This window comes from Oncorhynchus nerka, linkage group LG6, assembly GCF_034236695.1.
Source record: "Oncorhynchus nerka isolate Pitt River linkage group LG6, Oner_Uvic_2.0, whole genome shotgun sequence".
NCBI lineage: Eukaryota > Metazoa > Chordata > Actinopteri > Salmoniformes > Salmonidae > Oncorhynchus > Oncorhynchus nerka.
Window position 1 is genome coordinate 69,399,446 of NC_088401.1, and position 22,525 is coordinate 69,421,970.

The 22,525-nt window shown below is 40.2% G+C and overlaps 1 protein-coding gene across 2 annotated transcripts in view; it reads right to left on the bottom strand.

Moving 5' to 3' along the window:
- Positions 1–2,158: 2,158 nt before the first annotated feature.
- The window catches only part of LOC115130893 (ras-related protein Rab-28-like), a 79,523-nt gene continuing 59,156 nt past the window's right edge, over positions 2,159–22,525 (bottom strand). The window contains exons 5-8 of one of the 2 annotated variants that reach the window (XM_029662462.2): positions 14,456–14,559; positions 14,212–14,289; positions 8,195–8,293; positions 5,706–5,795 (exon numbers count right to left, since the gene is read on the bottom strand). In XM_029662462.2, coding sequence (XP_029518322.1) covers positions 8,201–8,293; positions 14,212–14,289; positions 14,456–14,559 — 275 coding nt within the window. In that variant the 3' untranslated portion in view covers positions 5,706–5,795; positions 8,195–8,200. Of the gene's footprint in view, positions 5,796–8,194; positions 8,294–14,211; positions 14,290–14,455; positions 14,560–22,525 lie in introns of both variants that reach the window. The other variant, XM_029662461.2, reaches the window with a different exon arrangement.

The window sequence follows — 22,525 nt, forward strand, 5'->3', positions numbered from 1 at the left end:
CAGACAGTCTCAATTCTTACTTGAGAAATTGCTATTTGCTAAAAAGTTTGTTTCTTTCTGACCATTTTCATTGAAAACAATCATAGTAATGGCCATAATTGTTATCCAGAAATTATTTGATATTGAGATAAAAACAGATGCATTGGACCTTTAAACAACGCACAAGTCAATATGAACAGCATCCCATATTTATTTTTTTACAAATGTCCATTCACTTGCTCTTAAATTCACGCAATAGGCTACTTTCCTTTGGTAGCAAACTTTCCATTTGAAAAGAACATTCCCCATTTTAAGCATACAATCACTCATAATTAACAAACTCTCAGCTGAGAAACAGGAAGGCAAAATACTCAAACCCGCTTGCCAATCAATCTGTCAAAACCTTGCCCTTTTCCTCGCATTAATGTCCCCGGTATTATTATTTTTTCCCGTCTTTTTCGTGGAACTTCACTGTTGTTGAGTATTTAAACTGGAAACTATCTGCAGTTGTTTTCTTTTCTAAAACACCTGTCTAAACAGTGGAAAAGCCAAGGGTGAGTCTCGCCTGTCAGTGTTGGTGACAGCTCTTGACAAAAATTCAGTAGAGACAATCCTAAAGACGCCCACTCAAGCAAAACAATGCACGTGTGCTGGAATGACTCCAGCTGTGTCTGTGTTGCAAAGGCTCGCGTTTCTTCATGAGGTAAATGTTTTGTTTAGCAACACAAAAAAATGCAACAGGTAAACTAAAAAAGGCAGTTTCCTCCTTTATATTTGTTTATTAAAGGATGCCTATCTTTGTTTTGTTCTTCTCTATGGTTTCCATCACCTTGAAATCTTTGTCTAAATAGGCCTACAGAAAGGTTTTCATGACCTTGACTCAGCAAAACAGTTACACCTGAAACCAAAACCCTCTTACAATTTTGTGAAGAGGACAAAAGGGCTAACTATTTAAGTGATTAATTAATACAACGGCTGGCATTTGGAACATCTGTAGGACCCGTCTCAGTGCAGATTTAATGAACAAAAGCCAGGTGCCTCATTAGCTTTTGGAGTCTTAACTCAGTCTGTATGGGGGGGGTTGCCTCCTATGCTTAAATTTCTCATGGATCCTTAATCTGCTATAGCTAGGTTACCTGACCTTCCATCTCACCAAGCTCCTCCGGTCTCATGGGGCCCCATTCTATTGGTTTGCATTGTCCCACCTGGGGTGAAAAATGGCACTGTGGCCTTGGGCCACTACACATCATTATACTGTGCATATCCATAGATGACAGTCCCTTTATTTCATGCTGAGGGGTATTACTCTGTAACTTCACTTTATCAGTTGCTCATTGTACACCTTTGGAATGGGACCAGCCAATGTTCCCTCCCATCTTACTATAAATTGGGATTTATTAAGAACATCAGGATCAGCACAACTGAATAGAGTCCATTAATGAATTAAGCAATAAGGCCTGAGGGAGTGTGGTATATGGCCAATATACTACAGCGAAGGGCTGTTCAAATGCACAACGCTGAATGCCTGGATACACCCCTTAGTCGTGGCATATTGGCCATATACCACACTCCCTCATGCCTTATTGCTTAATTAATTAATGGACTCTATTCTGTAGTGCTGAACCTGATGTTCTTAATAAATCCCAATTTATAATTAGAAGAGTAAAAATACCAGGGCTTTCAGTCAATCAGCATTCACGGCTTGAACCACCCAATTTAAAATCCGTTTTAGATAATGGTGTTTTACAGGATAAATATGCACAAATTAAGCACATTGTGTGTCCAGACCAATGTACAGCAATATGTTGGAAAATCACATTGTGATCAGTCATCATCAGTCATGTCAATCCATTACAAGTGTGTGCGCCTGCATGACAGCGCACGTGCACACACACGCGCGCACACACACACACACACACCCAGGTAATGAAGCATACACTCACACTAACCTCACAAACTAATATAATTATTTCCTGAAATCCACCTAGGAAACTATATGCACCAGTAATAATATATAAACTATTGCACTTTTTTTTATATACAAACACTATGTCTGTACCACTTTTGAATGTTCATTAAAACAACCATTTTCTAAGTCTACAGAAGATATACCATTATTTTTCACTTAACTTTTAGAATGTGTTTATGACACAGAGGCAATTAGATCCAACAAGAGGAGTTCTTTACATCTCACTGAAATGTGAGCAGCATTTTATAAATAAGATCTTCCACAAAACAATGCAGATGATTTACAAATATATAATTTACACAAGGCGAACACCATGGTTTACAGAGTAAAATCCAACCATGTCCTGTCATGTATTTTCTGTTGTACTACAAATACAAATGTTGACATCCTCTGTGTGCAAGTACAATATAGCGGTCGAAGAAAACATTTTGACAAATACAAACTACAAGACAAAGCAGGGACGAGTACAAACACATGCCTATAATGTATGTATGTATGTATGTATACACTCTTAGAAAAAAGGGTTCCAAAAAATGTTTGGCTGTCCCCATGGGGGAACCGTGGAAAGGGTTCTACATGGAACCCAACATATTTGTTGAAACGGTTCTCCCATGGGAACAGACAAAGAACCCTTTTAGGTTATAGATATAACATTTTTCTATACGAGTGTAAGTTGGCTGTGATTCAGCTTGTTTGGACAAGATGAAGATCCTATGAAGACATTTCACGCATCAAAGCAGTTCTTCATGGCAGTCTTTTCTGTTCTACAACAGACAGTTGAGTAAGGCTATAAACATACAGCTAAGATGAATTATCATACCTTTAAGCTGCTCCAGTTCATATTTCAATTTTTATCCATTGTCAAGGTTAAAAATAGCAACAGAATTGTTCTATGCCAAATATATTTCAACTAGCGCTACATAGGTTTTCCACAAAAATACGGTCTTGATATGCATCACATGAAACTGAATGATGCTTCAATTAAAGATGTTATCAACACAAAAATATAAATCAGGAAAAGAGATACTTTTTGGGTAATTGGTCAATTTCACAAATGTAGAGTGGCAGAAAAACTGAAATTCCTGATTGATCAGGTTAAATCAAAGTTTATTTTTTCGAACTAACATCTGTTATTAATGTTATTATTACGTCTTGAAAGTAATGGGAAATAACAGTTGTTCAAGCAAGCTGCTAATTGGCAAGTGAAATAAAACTAGTTTCCATTGACTACAGTGCCTAAACATTTAAACCTTTCCATTTAGAAGGGCACTGTGTGGAGCACTAAGAATGCAGAAGCTATATTTTATAGTGACATATTCCTTGAGCACACTCTAAATAAAGCCAGCGGTTCATTTTACATTCAGCACATTGTTTTTACAGATGTTGGATCTTACTTTGAACAGTATTGTCGTAGCAAAATAATCCTGCAGCAACAGGATTTGAAAGTTTAGTCCATAATGTTGCTTGATCGGTGGTTGGGCAAAACGAGGCTACACGAAAAATGCAACACTGCTAATATAACTGTGTGTTGGTGTGGGTTTTCAGTGAATTTATGTAAATCACAAAGCTCATCTGCATTTCCTGCGACGCAGAAAAATTCTCATCAACAAAAGAGTGATCAAATCAAGATTATAAACCGGGTAGTTCGGCTCCTGGATGCTGATTGGCTGAAAGCCATGGTATATTTAAGTAATGATGCCCGAGAAGCCGGTGTTTGGAGGATATATTGACACGGGTGTTGCTAGGCAAATGAGGTGCGATTTCGCCTGGCATAGAAAATGTGCTCACTCGTCAGGACACTGTTGTTCAGAGGAGCTAGCCAACAACACAGCTAACACAATCACTTCCAACTGACGCTGGAAAGACTGCAAACTAGCTGCACTTAGGTTTGTTTGAACTTTTTTCAATTTACATTTATTTGTACATATCCATAAAAAGGATGCCAGCTGATTCATGACTGTGACTGACTAAGAAACACTGCCTGCCGGTCTCATCCCGACAAATTCACTATTATGGGACAGCTGGAGATTGAATTTGATATTGAAACAATGTTGCAAATGTCAGAGAGACAGATAGCAAGGTTTACAGTATACAAATCTCTGCTGTTGAAAATCAAATGTTAGTCTAAAAGAAATGATGTCTATATGTTTTTTAATAGTGGAGATCAAGTTTATAAATTGCTTGGCTAGGCTGATGAGAAAGTGGATTGCGCAGTCAGATGGAACAGAGTATATAGGCATGTTAATGTCATAGATTTAGCCGGTGGTAACTTGTGGAATAGACACCGGCTGGAATGCGGTTTTAACCAATCAGCATTCATGATTAGACTCACATGTTGTATAACAGACAATATAAACTGGGTGGTTTGAGCTCTGAAAGCTGATTGGCTGAAAGATGTGGTGTATCAGACCATGTACCACAGGTATGATAAAACATTTGTTTTTACTGTTCTAATTACTTTGGTAACCAGTTTATAAAAGCAATAAGGCACCTCTGGGTTTGTGGTATATGGCCAATATACCACAGCTAAGGGCTGTAGCCAGGCACTCAGAGTTGCATTGTGCATGCATTGTGCATAAGAACAGACCTTAGCCGTGGTATATTGGCCAGATACCACACCCCATAGGGCCTGATTGCTTAATCGTACATCTGTATACCAATGAAGCAGCCCCTTCTTTCTTCACCACTCTCTGCCCCCAAATAGCTCCTTGCCCCACCAACCTACCCAGGCTCATCCCACCACTCCTGTTTCAGCACTGGGAGCTGTGGGAGAGGGGGTAGTGGGAGGTGTGGACAGTACCACTTAGAGCGATAAAACTAATCCTGACATTTAGCATACAGATATCGGACCTTAATTTGCGCCAGTTTCACACAGCAGGAAAATAATCCTGCAGCGACAGGAATTGTTAATTGTTATGCGATTATAATTAATGGACATTATTTGTAGGGGTTGATACATTTTCCGTTACGGCAAAGTAAGTCTGAAAGTGGAAAATACTAGCTTTAGAAGCCTTTTTAAATGTCGAAAACACTACAAGTTTGCAAGAAAGTTCCTGCAACAGGATGATCAAATTAAGATATGGCATCTGTATACACAACAGCAGAGGGAAAACACATTCTATTATTAAAAATACATTTTGGAAAACAGTGGTTTATGTATATTTTTCTGTTATAGAAACCAACTTTTCATATCTATATACAATCAAATGGTCTTTTAAAAGAATAATTGACAATGAAGATAGTAAAAAAAAAAAGATGTCAAAATAGTAACAGTTTCTCAAAAATAAAATAAACACTGACAAATGTGTTTAAACTGCTGAGGTCCCATTTCCTTTCAGCATAACTTTCAACAGGTGTCTGCTGTAGCCAAAGCTGGTTACTACTCAACAAATAATTCAAGAAAATATATTAAATACTGAAACTAGGAATATACTGTGGGGTCGCTGTAAATTTACATACTGTACATACAGAGAGATTCTCATATAGAAATCTTAAAATATGCCGCACTTGGTCCGATGACCCTAAAAACCTATAAAAAAAGGAAATACTGTATTACAGCCTTTCTGAAGACTTTTGCGTTGAGAGAGCAAAGGGAGGAATCAGTGTGTGTGTGTGTTCAGCAGAAAGAAACAGGCCAGCTCAATTCTCCTGCTCTGGCTATGGGCCAGTGTGTTGGGGCAGCCTGCTGGTCAGTGGCCCTCACTGTTGTATTCAGCTTGTGGAGGGGCAAGAGGGAAGGTGGGGGGAGAGGGGGTCACTGCACCACACAAATGGAGCTGCGCGGGGGGTTGACTGTCCTCGCCACAGGCTCTTGACTGTAGTTCACGATATCTGCCTTCACCACACACTATGGAAACACACAGACATAAAGACAGACATAAACAAAGGCAAAACATGAGAAAGTTGCCTCCACACTAGAAAATCCATCTGATTTATTCACAAATTACCCAATTTAAGATTAAATTACCTAACTGATACTACTAAATATTTTTCATTTGTTCTGGCATAGTCCAGAAATCTATATGGACAACTTAAAGCAGACCCCAGGTCTTCCTTTCCAGGCCCCAGAGCTTACTTGTATAATTCAAATGCATTAAATTTGTCCGATTCAGAAAAACATGTAAACTGAAGTATGGAAGCTAATGGATGAATGTTGTGATAAAAATAAAGATGGAAAATCTTCTCTACAGTAAAGATCTGATCTACAGTAAATACAGTAATACACTTGAAGTCGTAAGTTCACATACACTTTAGGTTGGAGTCATTAAAACTCATTTTTCATCAACCACAAATTTCTTGGTAACAAACTATAGGTTTGTCAAGTTGGTTAGGACATCTGCTTTGTGCACGACAAGTCATTTTTCCAACAATTGTTTACAGACAGATTATTTAACTTATAATTCAAAGTATCCCAATTCTAGTGGGTTACATATACTAAGTTGACTGTGCCTTTAAACAGCTTGGAAAATTCCAGAAAATTATGCTAAATGTCGGAAGTTTACTTACAGCTTACCCAAATAAATTCCTGACAGTTAATCCTAGTAAAAATGGTCTTAGTTCAGTTAAGATCAAAACTTTATTTTAAGAATGTGAAATGTCAGAATAATAGCAGAGAGAATGATTTATTTATTTCATCACATTCCCAGTGGGTCAGAATTTACATACACTCAATTAGTATTTGGTAGCATTGCCTTTAAATTATTTAACATGGGTCAAACATTTCGAGTAGCCTTCCACAAGTTTCCCACATTATATTGGGTGAATTTTGGCCCATTCCTCCTGACAGAGCTGGTATAACTGACTCAGGTTTGTAGGCCTCCTTGCTCACACACGCTTTTTCAGTTCTGCCCACACATTTTCTATACGATTGAGGTCAAGGCTTTGTGATGGCCACTCCAATACCTTGACTTTGTTGTCCTTAAGCTATTTTGCCATAACTTTGGAAGCATGCTTGGGGTCATTGTCCATTTGGAAGACCCATTTGCACCAAGCTTTAACTTCCTGACTGATGTTGCTTCTTGCTTCTTGGGATGTTGCTTCAATATATCCACATCATTTTCCTCCCTCATGATGCCATCTATTTTGTGAAGTACACCAGACCCTCCTGCAGCAAAGCGCCCCCAAAACATGATGCGGCCACCCCCGCGCTTCCCGGTAGGGATGGTGTTCTTCAGCTTGCAAGCGTCCCCATTTTTCCTCCAAACATAACGATGATCATTATGGCCAAACAGTTCTATTTTTGTTTCATCAGACCAGAGGATATTTCTCCAAAAAGTATGATCTTTGTCACCATGTGCAGTTGCAAACCACAGTCTGGCTTTTTATGGCGGTTTTGGAGCAGTGGCTTCTTCCTTGCTGAGCGGCCTTTCAGGTTATGCCGATATAGGACTCATTTTACTGTGGATATAGATACTTTTGTACCCGTCTCCTCCAGCATCTTCACAAGGTCCTTTGCTTTTGTTCTGGGATTGATCCCACTTTTCGCACCAAAGTACATTAATCTCTAGGAGACCGAATGAGTCTCTTTCCTAAGCGGTATGATGGCTGCGTGGTCGCATGGTGTTTATACTTGCATACTATTGTTTGTACAGATGATAGTGGTACCTTCAGGCATTTGGAAATTGCTCCCAAGGATGAACCAGACTTGTGGAGGACTACATTTTTTTTTTCTGAGGTCTTGGCTGATTTCTTTAGATTTTCCCATGATGTCAAGCAAAGAGGCACTGTGTTTGAAGGTAGACCTTGAAATACATCCACAGGTTCACCTCCAATTGACTCAAATGAGGTCAATTAGCCTATCAGAAGCTTCTAAAGACATGACATAATTTTATGGAATATTCCAAGCTGTTTAAAGGCACAGTCAACTTAATGTATGTAAACTTCTGACCCACTGGAATTGTGATACAGTGAATTATAAGTTAAATAATCTGTCTGGAAACAATTGTTGGAAAAATGACTTGTGTGTCATGCACAAAGTAGATGTCCTAACCGACTTGCCAAAACTTTAGTTGGTCAACAAGAAATTTGTGGAGTGGTTGAAAAACGAGTTTTAAATGACTCCAACTTAAGTGTATGCAAACTTCCGAGTTCAACTGTAACTCAATTCCCACAATTAAAATACAATGAAAACAGCTACCATTGCCACCACTACCACTTTATAAGATGCTTTAATTGTGTTTTTACACCAGGCACTAATAGATATATTTCAGGAGATAAATACATCTATGTGTGACTGTGTAAACATACTTCCAATTATTGAACAGAACAGATTTTGCTCTGATTGGTCTCTTGTCTAATGGGGGCTTCGTCCTGAGGGTAGTCCACCAGCTCAGCTTTCACGATCCTCTGAGCAGCATAACACACCACCACACCAGCAGAGAGATGGAAGGAGACAAAACCAGGCAGGAGAGAGGGATAGAAAAGGAGATGCGTGGGTAGAGGAAATGAGGTGTGGAATGAAAAGAGAGAGAAGACAGGAATGAAAACAAAGGTGCAGACGGGAGGTACAGTTGGTTGGAATGGAGGATGGGGAAAGGTGAAGACAGGGTCGTGGAGGAGACGGAGAGAAATGAGAAAGACAAATGGATTTAACAGAAGAACATACTAATGACATTTTCCCGGGTAACACAGCCAAATGTCCATGAACAAGATACATTTATGAAACATTTCTCCATGTACAAATGAAGAACACTCATGTATTAGAATTACTCCCAGCCTGATATGAATGGTGTGCCAAATGTTGGTTTATCCATAAAGATCTGGGAGTGAGACTTTACATTTGTTTAAGTTTAAGCCACTAGTGTGCACTTCATTAACTGTTTTTGGGTGTGCGTTCTCAGCTCCTCATCTACTAACATGTTACAATGCCAAGTTTTAAATCAACCATTACACCCCCCCCCATGACCATGTAATCTTATTAATTATGATCTAAAAGGCTAAACTGATTCTAGATCAGCACTTCTTCTCTGAGAAGCTTTATGAATACGGGCCCTGGATATTGAGTAGCAGTAATTGGACGAACGGTTTCTGAACTTACAGTTAGACCTCAGACCTGGATTGGGCAGTGAGCAAAGAGCAGAGATCGTGGTTGTAACCCAGGCACTGGTTGGCTATTCTGATTAACGAGCTGCCGATGCCTGGTGTCGGACCCTGTGAGTGATCAGCGGCCCCAGTATCTGATCTTCCAGACAGGGGACCATGATGGAGTGGGCTCCCAGGCCGATAAGATCTTGTCAGGGTCCCTGACCCCCATGTACAGCTCTCTAAACCTGACAGCTGATAATCAGGCCGTCCTGCCTCCCAACAATAACCTGGAGCTGCCCTTGACCTCCTTCCCCAAATCCATTTGGCTACAAATCAGAACATCACTCCTCCCATTGATAACACTGCACCACAACAAGATATTTTTGGCAGACAATCACCCCCCCAATTTATTTTTTATCTTTACTTCTTTTCTTTCTACTTCTATTTTCTTTGTCTGTGTCTAGCTCCAGTGAATGTTGAGGCCTTCAACTACTGTAGCCTAGAAACCTGACCCATTCTCTATACAAGATGAGTATACACCATTGAAGTGGGATAGTCTTCACTCCACTAAAATATTACTTATTTTATGTATAAACATTTATTTGGACTTGCATCCCTGAAGTGACCCATAAACATAATAGATTACGTCTCTGCGACAGGCTAGGGCGGTCATGAAATTGTGTCAGACAGTTATTGTCATACCATGAGACGGCAGTCTTTTTGCAACTGACCGTTAATAAACAAACTCATTTAGCATTTCTAGGTCTCCATGCTTACAAGCCACATACAAGCCACTCATGTGCGCCTTCGGAACATCTACATTTTAAAAAGTTGAATAAATCACCATCACAATAAATCCATTTATTTTAGGCAGGTCTAAAGAAATCTTATGGTGAGAAATGTATTTCAGAAGAACAGAATACAAGTTGGTCTACTGTATGTTACATTCCCCGACTATGCTCCATGCCATAGGCTGTAGGCTTATTCATTTAGCTAACAAGATATATTTTTTCCATTCCGGGTCGAGTGTGAATATGAAGTAGCTATGTTGAGCGTAAAAGTAATCATTTGAAACAGGTCCTATATGCAAGATTTAGAGTTATTTGGCAACTTTAGTTGTGAATGATACAAACCTTAGAACGTCAAACATATATGGGCTACATGATGCGACTATAGGCTATTGATGATTTGAGAAAGTCTGTTCATTTTTCAAATCATGCCGGGTAGACTACTCTGGTTTTATAGCAGAGCATGTGCTTAATATGAGCAACAATCAATACCCTGCTTTCACACGGGATTACATAAAGAAATGTCTGGGCTTATAAGAACACCTATTTCACTCCACATATCAACCACTGTTTGAGGAGCACACTGTGCGACAGAGCACTTGAGAAAGGAATGAAGGAGAGAGAGGAAGAGATGGAAATGCACAGTGGTGAGATATTCTGTAGCTAAATGTAATGTGTCAGCCTATTCATTATCAAAATACAAAAAAATGCCCCATTACTAGGCTATTCAAAATCAAATACAAATGCACTATAAGTGTAGGCTAACTCCGTAAACCACCCTGCACAATCAATGAACCAACAGCATTGCCTAGGCCTATAAGTTCTCTCCCAGACTCATGGATTGACAGTTTGTAGTGTATCATAAGATAACCAATCCATCCAGTATGCATAATATTACAGTCCAAACTCATAATTTAATAGCATTTGTTTAATTTTGGAGTATAGGCTAGACCAATTATGTACCAAAGACATCTTAAAACCAGTTAAAAAAATAAATACAAATTCTGCTGTGTGTAATACACAATAGGCTATGTATTGTATTATGGCACAATCATTTTAATATAGGTTTTTTTTCAGGCTCATAAGCCTATGAGTATGTATAAGCTCTAATACAGTATGTGTATGGGTGTTTTGAATGAATCATCACATTAGAAAGCGCTGTCCATTTTGTTGCGTTAGGCTTTGAAACAACATCCACAATAACCATGTTTCCCACTCAGTTTCAACCTGTTATTAAACTTCTTTCTTCAAATTGATCGATCACAATGAGGCGAGTTTCAAAAGCACGATACTGTTTTGATGATAAGTGTTTGATGTGATTTTCAATTGCATTTGTATTGATGTCAGAATGTCCAGAGTGCATAAGAGGAGATTACCATGACTCTATGGTCACGTCGAATTTTACTACGGTCATGACTCATGACTGCTGGTGTGGCGGTAATACAGTCACCTCAAAAACCCTAGATCAGACCACTCATCCAGCTTGTTTAGCTTGGATTAAAGCACTTGGGTTTATTGAGGTAGCTATCATGGGAGGTGACGGAGGGGAGCGGAGATGGACACCTTCATTAGCCTGTCTGTTGACAGCAAAAGAGGCAGGGTGGGGGTGGAAGTGTGTTTGAGAGTTGTCTCCTAGCCTTCGCTCCCTTAGTCCTCTCCCTTCTCTTGGGGTACTGACCTCCCCATAGCCCCAGCCTCATCAGCCACTCTCTAGCCAGCGTGGCACCGACCAGTCATATCACAAGCAGGATGAATGCCTCTGGGGGTGGTGCCCTGAGTAATCCCACCTCTGTCACCAGTGACGGGGCCACCTGGTCTGGCTGGTTCACAGAGGCCGAGCTCGGAGGGAGATAAGCTCAATAAATCAGAGGACGCATCCTAACCTTCCCACCCTACACTGCCAACCTCTTCACCTCTCACCTCACGCACGATTGGGCTCTAACGTCGTCAATGTGGCTGTATTTACAGATGGACAGTCGCAGGTACAGTATAACTTGAGTAACAAGGGTCCTGTGACCTGGCACATACTGTTTGACCTTGTGTACATGTGTGTGGTTATAAGAAACCATCCAAACAATGGCAACATGACTTGCTACATAATTTACCCTTCGCTAAGCTCCGACCCAGAATTTTGGGCAACCAATAGCATCGATCCAATTGATAGGAACGGTCATAGAGTCCGACACCTTGGACAAGCTCACGTTTGAAACACATGAAAACCATTGGAGCATTACAAAAACTGAGTTTTCATTCAAAAACAAATATTTTAAAATGGCTAAATAATTTAACAGTGCACCGGGGTACTGGTACTGTGATCTGAAATGCAGAGCCTGGTGGGTTATTTTTCTAATCTGAAATTATACTTTTGTTATATTGTTTGCTAGCTCAGCTGGTTAGCTAGCTCTCAGTCTCATTGACCAGCCAATGTTAACCCTAGCTAGTCACTGTATAGCTGCCAGCCAGCCAGCCAGCCAGTTAATATAACTTATTTTCTCAAAATGAATATTACCTTGCTGCAGTGAGCTCCAAAAGTATTGGAACAGTGACATTTTGGGGGGCTTTGCACTCCAGTACTTTGGATTTGAAATGATACAATGGCTATGATGTTAAAAATCTTTAATTTGGAGGGTATTTTCAATCATATCGGGTGAACTGTTTAGAAATTACAGCACTTTTTATACTTAGTCCCCCCATTTTAGGGGACCAAAAGTATTGGGACAAATTTTTTAATTTAATTTTAATTTTACCTTTATTTAACCAGGCAAGTCAGTTAAGAACATATTCTTATTTTCAATGACGGCCTGGGAACAGTGGGTTAACTGCCTGTTCAGGGGCAGAACGACAGATTTGTACCTTGTCAGCTCGGGGGTTTGAACTCGCAACCTTCCGGTTACTAGTCCAACACTCTAACCACTAGGCTACCCTGTCGCCCCAAATTCACTTATGTGTATTAAAGTAGTCAAAAGTTTAATATTTTGGACCATATTCCTAAAACACAATGATTATTGTGACTCTACAAACTTGGACGCATTTGCTGTTTGTTTTGGTTGTGTTTCAGATTATTTTGTGCCCAATAGAAATGAATGTTAAATAATGAATTATGTCATTTTGGAATCACTTTATTTTAAAAAAGAATAGTCTAAACACTTGTACATTAATGTGGATGCTACCATGGTAACTAATAATCCTGAATGAATCATGAATAATGATGAGTGAGAAAGTTAGACGCACAAATATCATACCCTCCCCCCAAAATGCTAACCTCCCCTGTTATTGTAAATGATGAGAGGTCAAATCAAATGTTATTGGTTACATACACATGATTAGCAGATGTTATTGGTTACATACACATGATTAGCAGATGTTATTGGTTACATACACATGATTAGCAGATGTTATTGGTTACATACACATGATTAGCAGATGTTATTGGTTACATACACATGATTAGCAGATGTTATTGGTTACATACACATGATTAGCAGATGTTATTGGTTACATACACATGATTAGCAGATGTTATTGGTTACATACACATGATTAGTAGATGTTATTGGTTACATACACATGATTAGCAGATGTTATTGGTTACATACACATGATTAGCAGATGTTATTGGTTACATACACATGATTAGCAGATGTTATTGCGAGTGTAGCGAAATGCTTGACATTTCTAAGTGACCCCAAACTTTAGAACGGTAGTGTAAGGAAAGGGATGGAAAAATAATATATACATATAAATATATGGATGAGTGATGACCGAGCGGCAAAATGCAATAGTTGCTATAAAATATAGTATATACATATGAGATGAGTAACGCAAGATATTTAAACATTATTAAAGTGGCATTTTTAAAGTGACTAATGATTCATTTAGTAAAGTGGCCAATGACTTCTCTGTATGTAGGCAGCGGCCTCTCTGTGTTAGTGATGGCTGTTTAACAGTCTGATGGCCTTGAGATAGAAGCGGTTTTAACCTCAGTCATTGTATACTTTCAAATCCAAAGTGCTGGAGTACAGAGCCAAAACAAACAAAAAACACTGTTCCAATACTTTTGGAGCTGACTGTAAATTAGCCATGTTATGAATAGAACTCATCTGCTGTCAACATCAGGATACGATTTGAGAGCACTAGTTAGCTCCAAACGTGGTTAGTAACTTTGGCTGCATGCTAACAGTGCTTTCAGAGCCATCAGGTGGCTCAACACACTACAACCTTCATTTTACCAGGTTCCTGTGATTGAAATGATCGCAATGAAAGTCCACCACAACATAAAGGAGTTTGATTTAATTGTGTATTAAAAACAGTTTGAGATCATTGTGAGGGGATTTCGCCAGTGGTTAGAAGGGGGAATGTTGTCTGAGGTTGCAACAGTAACCAAGGCGGGAAAGGCTTAGCGAAGGGTCAATTCTCTCTGGGAAATGTGAGATAAAAGGCCTAATGTCTCACCTGGGACTGCTCCATCTCTGCTTTATTGAGCTTCACCCCCAGAATCTCTGCAGCCACTCTCTGAAATGCCAGGAACACCTGAAGGGAAGGCAGGGCATGAAAGGAGGAGAGATGAGCAGGAATACATCTTCTTATTGGTAAAACATCAGTATTTCAGTAGCCATTTTTATTTATTATATATATATATATATATATGGTGCGTGTGTGCCACTTTTGATGTGATTTACTAGGTAAACCAACTCACCGAGTCTCCAGACTTGGCAGATACAAACTGACTGATGAGGCTGTTCTCTTGGCAGAAGCGCTGGTGTTTGTCAGCCTTCACTGTCCTCATATGCTCAAGGTCAACTGTGGACATAATGTCAGCAAATTACACAGATAGCAAGATTGACTTGACACAAGGTTATACTGTACAGAGACAGGGCGAACCTCATATCTGGACTTGCACAGAAAAGATAAGGTTTACACCAGCTCAAGATAGACTCAGGATTTGCCTGCTATAGATAACTAGCAACATACTTGAATTATTGTGTGACATTCAGATTTTCAGAAATATATTTTGAGAAGGTCCTTTCAGAGGAGGAAGTGATGAATTCAGAGACCCCTGGCCTCCATTTCCAGGTGTGATTAGCCTACAGCTCAGTGTCACACATTCCATAACTCAGTCCTGGTACAGTTACACCCTGAAGCCTTGCACCTTTATATCTACCTCCACATGACCCAAGTCAAAAGAGCCAGGCTGTGGCTCTTCAAATACAATACATAGATGACCAAAGACTTCAGGCTACCCTGAAGTATGGCTGTCTGCTGAGAGAAAGCCATGAAATATCACGTAATGACATATTGAATTAAATGAGGCCTTTAAGGTGCACACATGGGTCTAAAACCTAGGTGTGGCTGATTACGGCATGCGCACAATGACAGAGACCATCTTTCTAGCCACTGTGCCTGCGTCTCCGTGCATTTAACCCTGGTGCAGTGATACCAGGAGTTTCACTTCTCCCCTTCCTCAATACGGGGTCACACCAAGGTCACAAGGGAAGGTCACCTGGGGGTCTCGCTGCTGAAAGCAATAGCTTCCCTCTTTATTTCTGGCTTTGTCTGACAAGGCGGCCACGCCCGGTATCTGGTGCATACGTGTCTATGGGAGCTGGAGGAGGTTTTAGGCTACTGTATGGTGTTGCATTTCTCTTGCCCCCCCAAGTTTAGCTCTTTGTGTGAAGCTTCATTCAAGCTGTCAATGTTTTCTGCCGTTCTCATGGCCCTTGGGTTAGGTGTGTGTGTGCGCGCAGGGTCGTAATCTGATTACAAAAAAACAAACTGTAATCAGTTACGTTACCAGCTAAATTATTTTAATCAGATTAAAGACACTTTTGAAAATGCGAAAATTACTTCTAAGATTACTTTTAAATTCTGAATGGATGTTGGCAAAAAAAAACAGTCCATTAACACCTTTGTATTTTCTCAATGACATTCAATTCAGCATTGAAAAAACTCGCAAGTTTAAGTTTGTTCCACCTGAGGGTCTGACCACAAGTCAGAGACCACTATGATACTTTTGATGGATCCTTTTTGTCTTCTTCTAATGCCTCTTAAGGGGTAAGTAATCCAAAAGTAACAAAAAGTACATCAGATTATGTTACTGAGTTTGGGTAATCCAAAAGTTATGTTACAATTTTGTACAGGTAACTAGTTGGTAACTTAGACATATTACATTTAGAATGTAACCTACCGAACCCTTTGTGTGTGTGTGTTCTAAAGAGCAATGTAAAGTGTCCTCCAGTATCATTAATAACATAGTAGGTCATAGTGACCCAAATATAAATGGCCAGTCACCATCTATAGCAACACACAGCCATCCATAGCTATTTCCAAGAGAAAGGCACATTTTTAACATTGTTTTGTCATTTTTATGTCATGTGAATCCTTCTAAGAATGTTGACACCACATAACATGGAAAAGGTCATTGTATATGTCATGAGGTATGAGTCCGGAACTTAGACAAACCTTTCTAGTCCCCTTGGACACACACATACAGACATCAATTATGCTACAGACCAAAGCAGGTTGTCTCGTCTCTCCGCATGCATAAACATGGCTATCTTGAAGAGGTCAGCAAGTTATTAATTCCCGTCACTAAGAGCGGAGGTACCCGCATGCTACCAGAAGTAAACGATGCTAATCCTTTGGATCCTGAACACTTGGGAGGTGTTATCAATCATCTGTCAGAGTCAGATTAGCCAACATTAACAGACTGGGGCCGGAGAGTGGCAGGACACTAAGTAAACCGGACCATGGGGAGAAGTGAAGATGAAGTAATTAAACCCAGTGACTAAGGTTTCTCTGTGCTGTCATGACTGACAGGGAATACAAGGAAAAACAATCCTTGTCTTCTATTGTTGTATAGTCATACATGTGACAGCTAACACTCTTCGACCTGTCATGGATGAAAATAAAAATATGTGTTCAAATAATTAACATACAGTATATCCTTAGAAATACTAGAATACATGATTTGATGATTTGCAGAAACAATTAAAAAAAAGGCTGGCTAGGTTAACCAGTGATGCTTTTGGTAAGCCATTGTGTAATGTAAGGACAACAGTGTTTCCCCTATATTCATTTCGCAGCGGTGGCCCACTGCTGCTAAATTGTGGCCATAGATGCATTTTTATATACACTACCGTTCAAAGGTTTGGGGTCCTTGTTTTGAAAGAAAAGCACATCTTTTGTCCATTTAAAATAACATCAAATTGATCAGAAATACAGTGCAGACATTGTTAAGGTTGTAAATGACTTTTGTAGATGGAAACAGCAGATAAAAAAATTAAAAAAGGAATATCTACATAGGCCCATTATCAGCAACCATCATTCCTGCGTTCCTATGGCACGCTGTGTTAGCTAATCCAAGTTTATCATTTTAAAAGGCTAATTGGTAAATAGAAATCCATTTTGTAGTTATGTTAGCACAGCTGAAAACTGTTGTTCTGATTAAGGAAGCAATAAAACTGTCCTTCTTTAGACAAGTTGAGTATGTGGAGCATCAGCATTTGTAGGTTTGATTACAAGCTCAAAATGGCCAGAAACAAAGAACCTTCTTCTGAAACTCAGTCCATTCTTGTTCTGAGAAATGAAGGCAATCCCACGTGATAACTTGCCAAGAAACTGAAGATCTCGTACAACGCTGTGTACTATTCCCTTAACAGAACAGCGCAAACTGGCTCTAACCAGAATAGAAAGAGGAGTGGGAGGCCCCGGTGCACAACTGAGCAAGAGGACAAGTACATTAGAGTGTCTAGTTTGAGAAACAAACACCTCACAAGTCCTCAAATGGCAGCTTCATGAAATAGTACCCGCAAAACACCAGGCTCAACGTCAACAGTGATGAAGAGATTCCAGGATGCTGATGCTCCACATACTCAACTAGTCTAAAGAAGGCCAGTTTTATTGCTTCTTTAAATCAGTACAAGTCTTCAGCTGTGCTAACATAATTGCAAAATGGTTTTCTAATGATCAATTAGCCTTTTAAAATGATAAACTTGGATTAGCTAACGCAACGTGCCACTGGAACACAGAAGTGATGGTTGCTGATAATGGGGCTCTGTACACCTATGTAGATATTCCATACAAAATCAGCCGTTTCCAGCTACAATAGTAATTTACAACATTAACAATGTCTACGCTGTATTTCTGATCAATTTTATGTTATTTTAAATGGACAAAAAGAACAACAACTTTTGAACACGATTTTAAACGGAAAGTCGTTGCACAATGACTGGAAGTTTATGGAAACAGCTAGCATGTTCCCATAGACTTGTTCACCCCCCCTAGTAGCATTGAACCTTCCCCCCTCACACTTGCCCCCACTGCAAAAAAATACAAAATCCTTTGGGAGACACTGGATCAGGCCCAACTCTGTCAGCCAGAATGGCCTAACAAAATGTAACTTATTACACAAAGCAATAGACAAAATGTTTATTTAAAAAAAACTGCTCCATAGTTACTAAAGACTAACGTATAGAATTTGTGACCCAATCCTAAGACATGGGAGAGTAGGCATGTGTTATTTTGCTCTGGCGGTCGCAGGGAAAGTTAGGTTATCACATTCCCTCACAGGAATACCAGAGAACAATCCTGACCCAGAGACTCAAAGTGCCTCCCTAATGAAAATAAAACATGGGCTATGTATACATTTGGATTAACAAATTGGACAATTGATTATATTTTCATGCATGCCAAGAAAAGACTTAATAAAGTGCAGTAAATGACTACACATAAAGTATAAAACAATACTGTATTTAATAATATAGGAATGCAATGATTGATATGTTAAGGCATAAATTCATGTATTTTTTGTTCGAATTCAAATTGCCAGAAATAAGAAATGTTTTCAATCTTGCGAGGAGGACTGCCAATGACAACAAGTAAAAATGTAGAACAGCAAATACTGTTTAAAATTGCCAAAAACCACAGTTTCTCTCCCAAACAGATTCTAGCTTCATGTGTCGTCGGTCTGTGGACACTGAGCTCACGAAAAGCCTACAGTTACGGCGTTTCTTTTTATAACCCGTGTTAATGTAGCCATTTCCACTTATCAGTTTGAAACGATCTTCCTCCGCTGATCTGGTTTCTCTCCTTTCCTGACAAACTGTACGTCACGTTAACTACCCCCAGGAAGTGACTGCAAACACGAAATCAACTGTTTAGGCCTCCTAGCACATAGAGATAGCAGAATGGATCATCACTCGTCAAGACCGATGACTCCATCTCACCCCAGTCACCATGAGTGTTTACTTTAAAAGCCAGTTATCATTGTGGTGAATCTCAAAACATTTAGAGGGACAAATACATTGGAAGAAATCATATGTTAGGTCAGAGCCAAAGGGAGATATATAAATGACTGGACTGGTTTTAACCTCTGGAGTCAGCTGTGTCAAAGTAATACAATGAAGGGACTTTAGAAAGTCAAGTTAGTTAGCAGCCTATTGGCTAAACATTAAAGAAATGTAAACTGCCTTCCTCATTAGTAGATTTGGGGAAACACAATGAGTGCCCATGCTAATTACACTGTTTTCCTCAGATAAACAATACCCTTCAGATTTGTAATAGGCCTATAGATTTCACACATTCCCACTAACAAAGGTGTATCACTTCACAGGAGACAGTGAGTGAAGTGCTGTGTGGTCCCCAGCGTCATGGCTTTTTAAAAACACACAGTGATAGCACAGGGACTTGTTGCACTGTTCCACTGCGTCGACTGCTGGGGACCAAGTGGAACATTTAATCGAGCGAGTAACTGCCAGCGAATAAACTTGACATAACACAGTTAATCGCCGCCAGCCTCATTTAAAACAAACAACTGTTGGAGCATTGGGGAGAGTTGAGAAAATGACTTGAGGGGGGTCCGGGGGTCATACCCCCCCTAGTGAAAGTTGCAGGGTTTAATAAAACCCGAGGGAATACCTCTCACTTCCAACATTACCTCACTGTGCCTTGCAGACCCATCAGTAGGGAGTTTCCTTTCCCTTCAATATCATCCACAAATTCACATTGAGCTACTACCCTTGCTGCTGGATTTTGAGAGTTGTCTCTACTCCAGGAGTGTATCGAACTAAACCGTAGCCACACCCAGACCACAATCTCTCACAGTACTTGGTGGTCTCAGACAAACTTTCCTCTTCAGGCCTACTCTGTATCCAATGGAAGAAGACAAGAACAGGATGAATCTTCAATCTATCTTCTCACAAATCTGTACTGTCCTCCCCTCACACCTGTACTATTATAAGGACTTATGCTCTATTATTGTGTCTAAGGTGCCATTACTATGATGGGTGACAGAGGCCTGATATCAAAGCACTAGGCAGCTTTATTCATCCTCCCTTTTGTTGGCATAGGGAATGAAGGAGGTATCCTGGAATACGGACCACCGGCACACCCATTATGGTAGATGTGCAGCTCAATAAAACAGCTCAACTCAACAGTCCACAGCATGGCCAACTGCTGGGTTTTGACCTCTTGGGTCATGTTCAGTAGGGGTCACGGTTCGTATTGGACAAGTTCAAATGCCTCCCTGTTGCAAAACATTTCCTTCCTACTGAACACAATCAATGGATTATGGATGTGTACTGGACTGATGCCAAAATAAGAGTGAGAGGTGTTCAGCTGAGTAGACACCAACACCATCCTCTAATAGTGTGTCTGAGACAGGCTCATGACATCATGAAAGGATTCTGCTGCAGCTGCACTTTTTCGTGGGATTTATTTTCTCTCCAAATGTGATATAGAACCCAGGTTAATAGCAAGTGACATTTTATTTACTGTTAAACTTACTGTTACTAGACGTGGAAAACTTCTACAATCTCACAAACGTATTACAGAAAGCCTTCTCAGTGTAATGTTTAATGGCTTTCGGCATCGATAGTGCTTTTTGTGCATGAAGTGGCCTGTAAAATTCAACTGTAACACGAATTCATGCAGCACAGTTAACCGACTAATACCCTACTGGTTTACGTGACATGAGCACAGCTCATAAAAAGCGCAGAGTTGGGAAACGCAAAGAGCTTTGGTGCTTTGAAATTTGCACGAAGAACAACATGAACTTACCATAAATGTCATGCCATATTTCACCAATCAAAACAGGATAACACTGCCACTGTTTGGCTCCACCAACAAACAGCTATGCTTTATCCATCGTCAGCGAACTCCTGCTAATCATTCTACGATTTTCATCTTTTGAGCAGAGTGAAGTGTTCAGGCCCGTTTTAGGCATTTGCTTTAAGTCAGTCTTGCCTCTGGAACACCATGCATTCATTCAGAAGCCATGCAGTAACCAGGGCTTGGGAGTCCAAAATGCTACTCTAGTGCATTTTTATTGGGCCTACACAGTCTGGGTATTGTTTAAAGCAAGAACTGTTTATTTCTGGAGGAATGGGGAAAAAAATACTAGATTGATATTACAAAACGTTAGTATGTCAATGAATTACAGTATGTCAATGAATTACTGTTTTTGGAAAATAATGATTTTTTTTGCTAAGGAAGTACATCTAAGGTAATGTCGACAGGCCTACACATTTTAGTGCACTATATTGCCATTTTGTGAAGCCACGTGTTTGATTAGCTTGCTCATCAAAAGCAAGAACAAAATCTCAGATATTCAATATTACCTCCATTTATAATGTCTCATTTTCAATGGTGATTTCATAGTTATCAAAATCTTACATGCATTGAGGGGCCAAAGGACTGAATCTGAGTCAAGTAAAATAAATGTTTCATATCAAAAGTCAGTAACCTCAAATGGTGAACAGTAATTTGTGTCAAAGTACAGTAAGACTTGAATGACTCAGCACTATTATTATTATTATGCTGGAGGTATCAAGAGAGTGCAGGCCAATGAGGCGTTGCAGCCTGATGTCGTCAGGGTGAGCGTCATGGTGAGTGTCAGGGGGAGTGGGGCATTGGTGGAACCCTTGGGAAGGGAGGAGGGGTCCTGACAGAGACAGAGCGCTCTTTGTGCTCCGGCGCCCCTGCCCCGGTGGCCTGAAACGGTCCAGGACCGTCAGGGGACCAGCTTTCCTCCGGGTCCGAAGTGTTCTGTCGACAGCTCATTGATCACAGCTCATCTTGTCACCCGACCATTCCTCCCAAAACACATGTGCGGACACACATGCCCACGTCCCGCTTGTACACACCCGTCTCACACTTTCAAACATAATCAGCTTCTCTACAGTGACCCGTAAAACAACATTGAGCGTGGTCTTCTTCCCCTGTGAGTGGGTGTAAAAACAGTAAAGTGTCCAGCAGTAGCCAGGACAGTGGAGGTGGGGGCGGACTGGGGAGTGTGAGGTTGTCACTGCCACAGTAAAACACGGGGGCAGTGGGCCTCGCCGGCTGGGTTACCGGGCTCTGAGGACTCGTGAAAGTGAACAAAAGGCCCAGTTCTGAGCCAACCGCACAAGACGCTGCCCAGGGTTTCACTGGCCAGGTCCTCGGAGCTCTCCTGTCGCAGTTAAACTAAGTGTGCTTTTATGGGCGAGCTGTAATACTCCGCACTATGAGCCATAATAATCATACAGGCCACTAGGAGCCTTCATAATAACACACAACCCATTCCTTCCCAGTACACCTAACAGCAGACATTTTTGTTGTAAGCTCTGGACAAAAAACCTGATTCAACTTGCCATAAGCCAAGTCATAATCATAGTTTTACCCATAGTTTTACCCATGAGGCATCATTCATTGTAGCTGTCATAACCTCCCTTAATCCAGAGCAGGTGTATTTTGTGGCTTTTGGCGAATGCTTTCTAATGATCTGAAG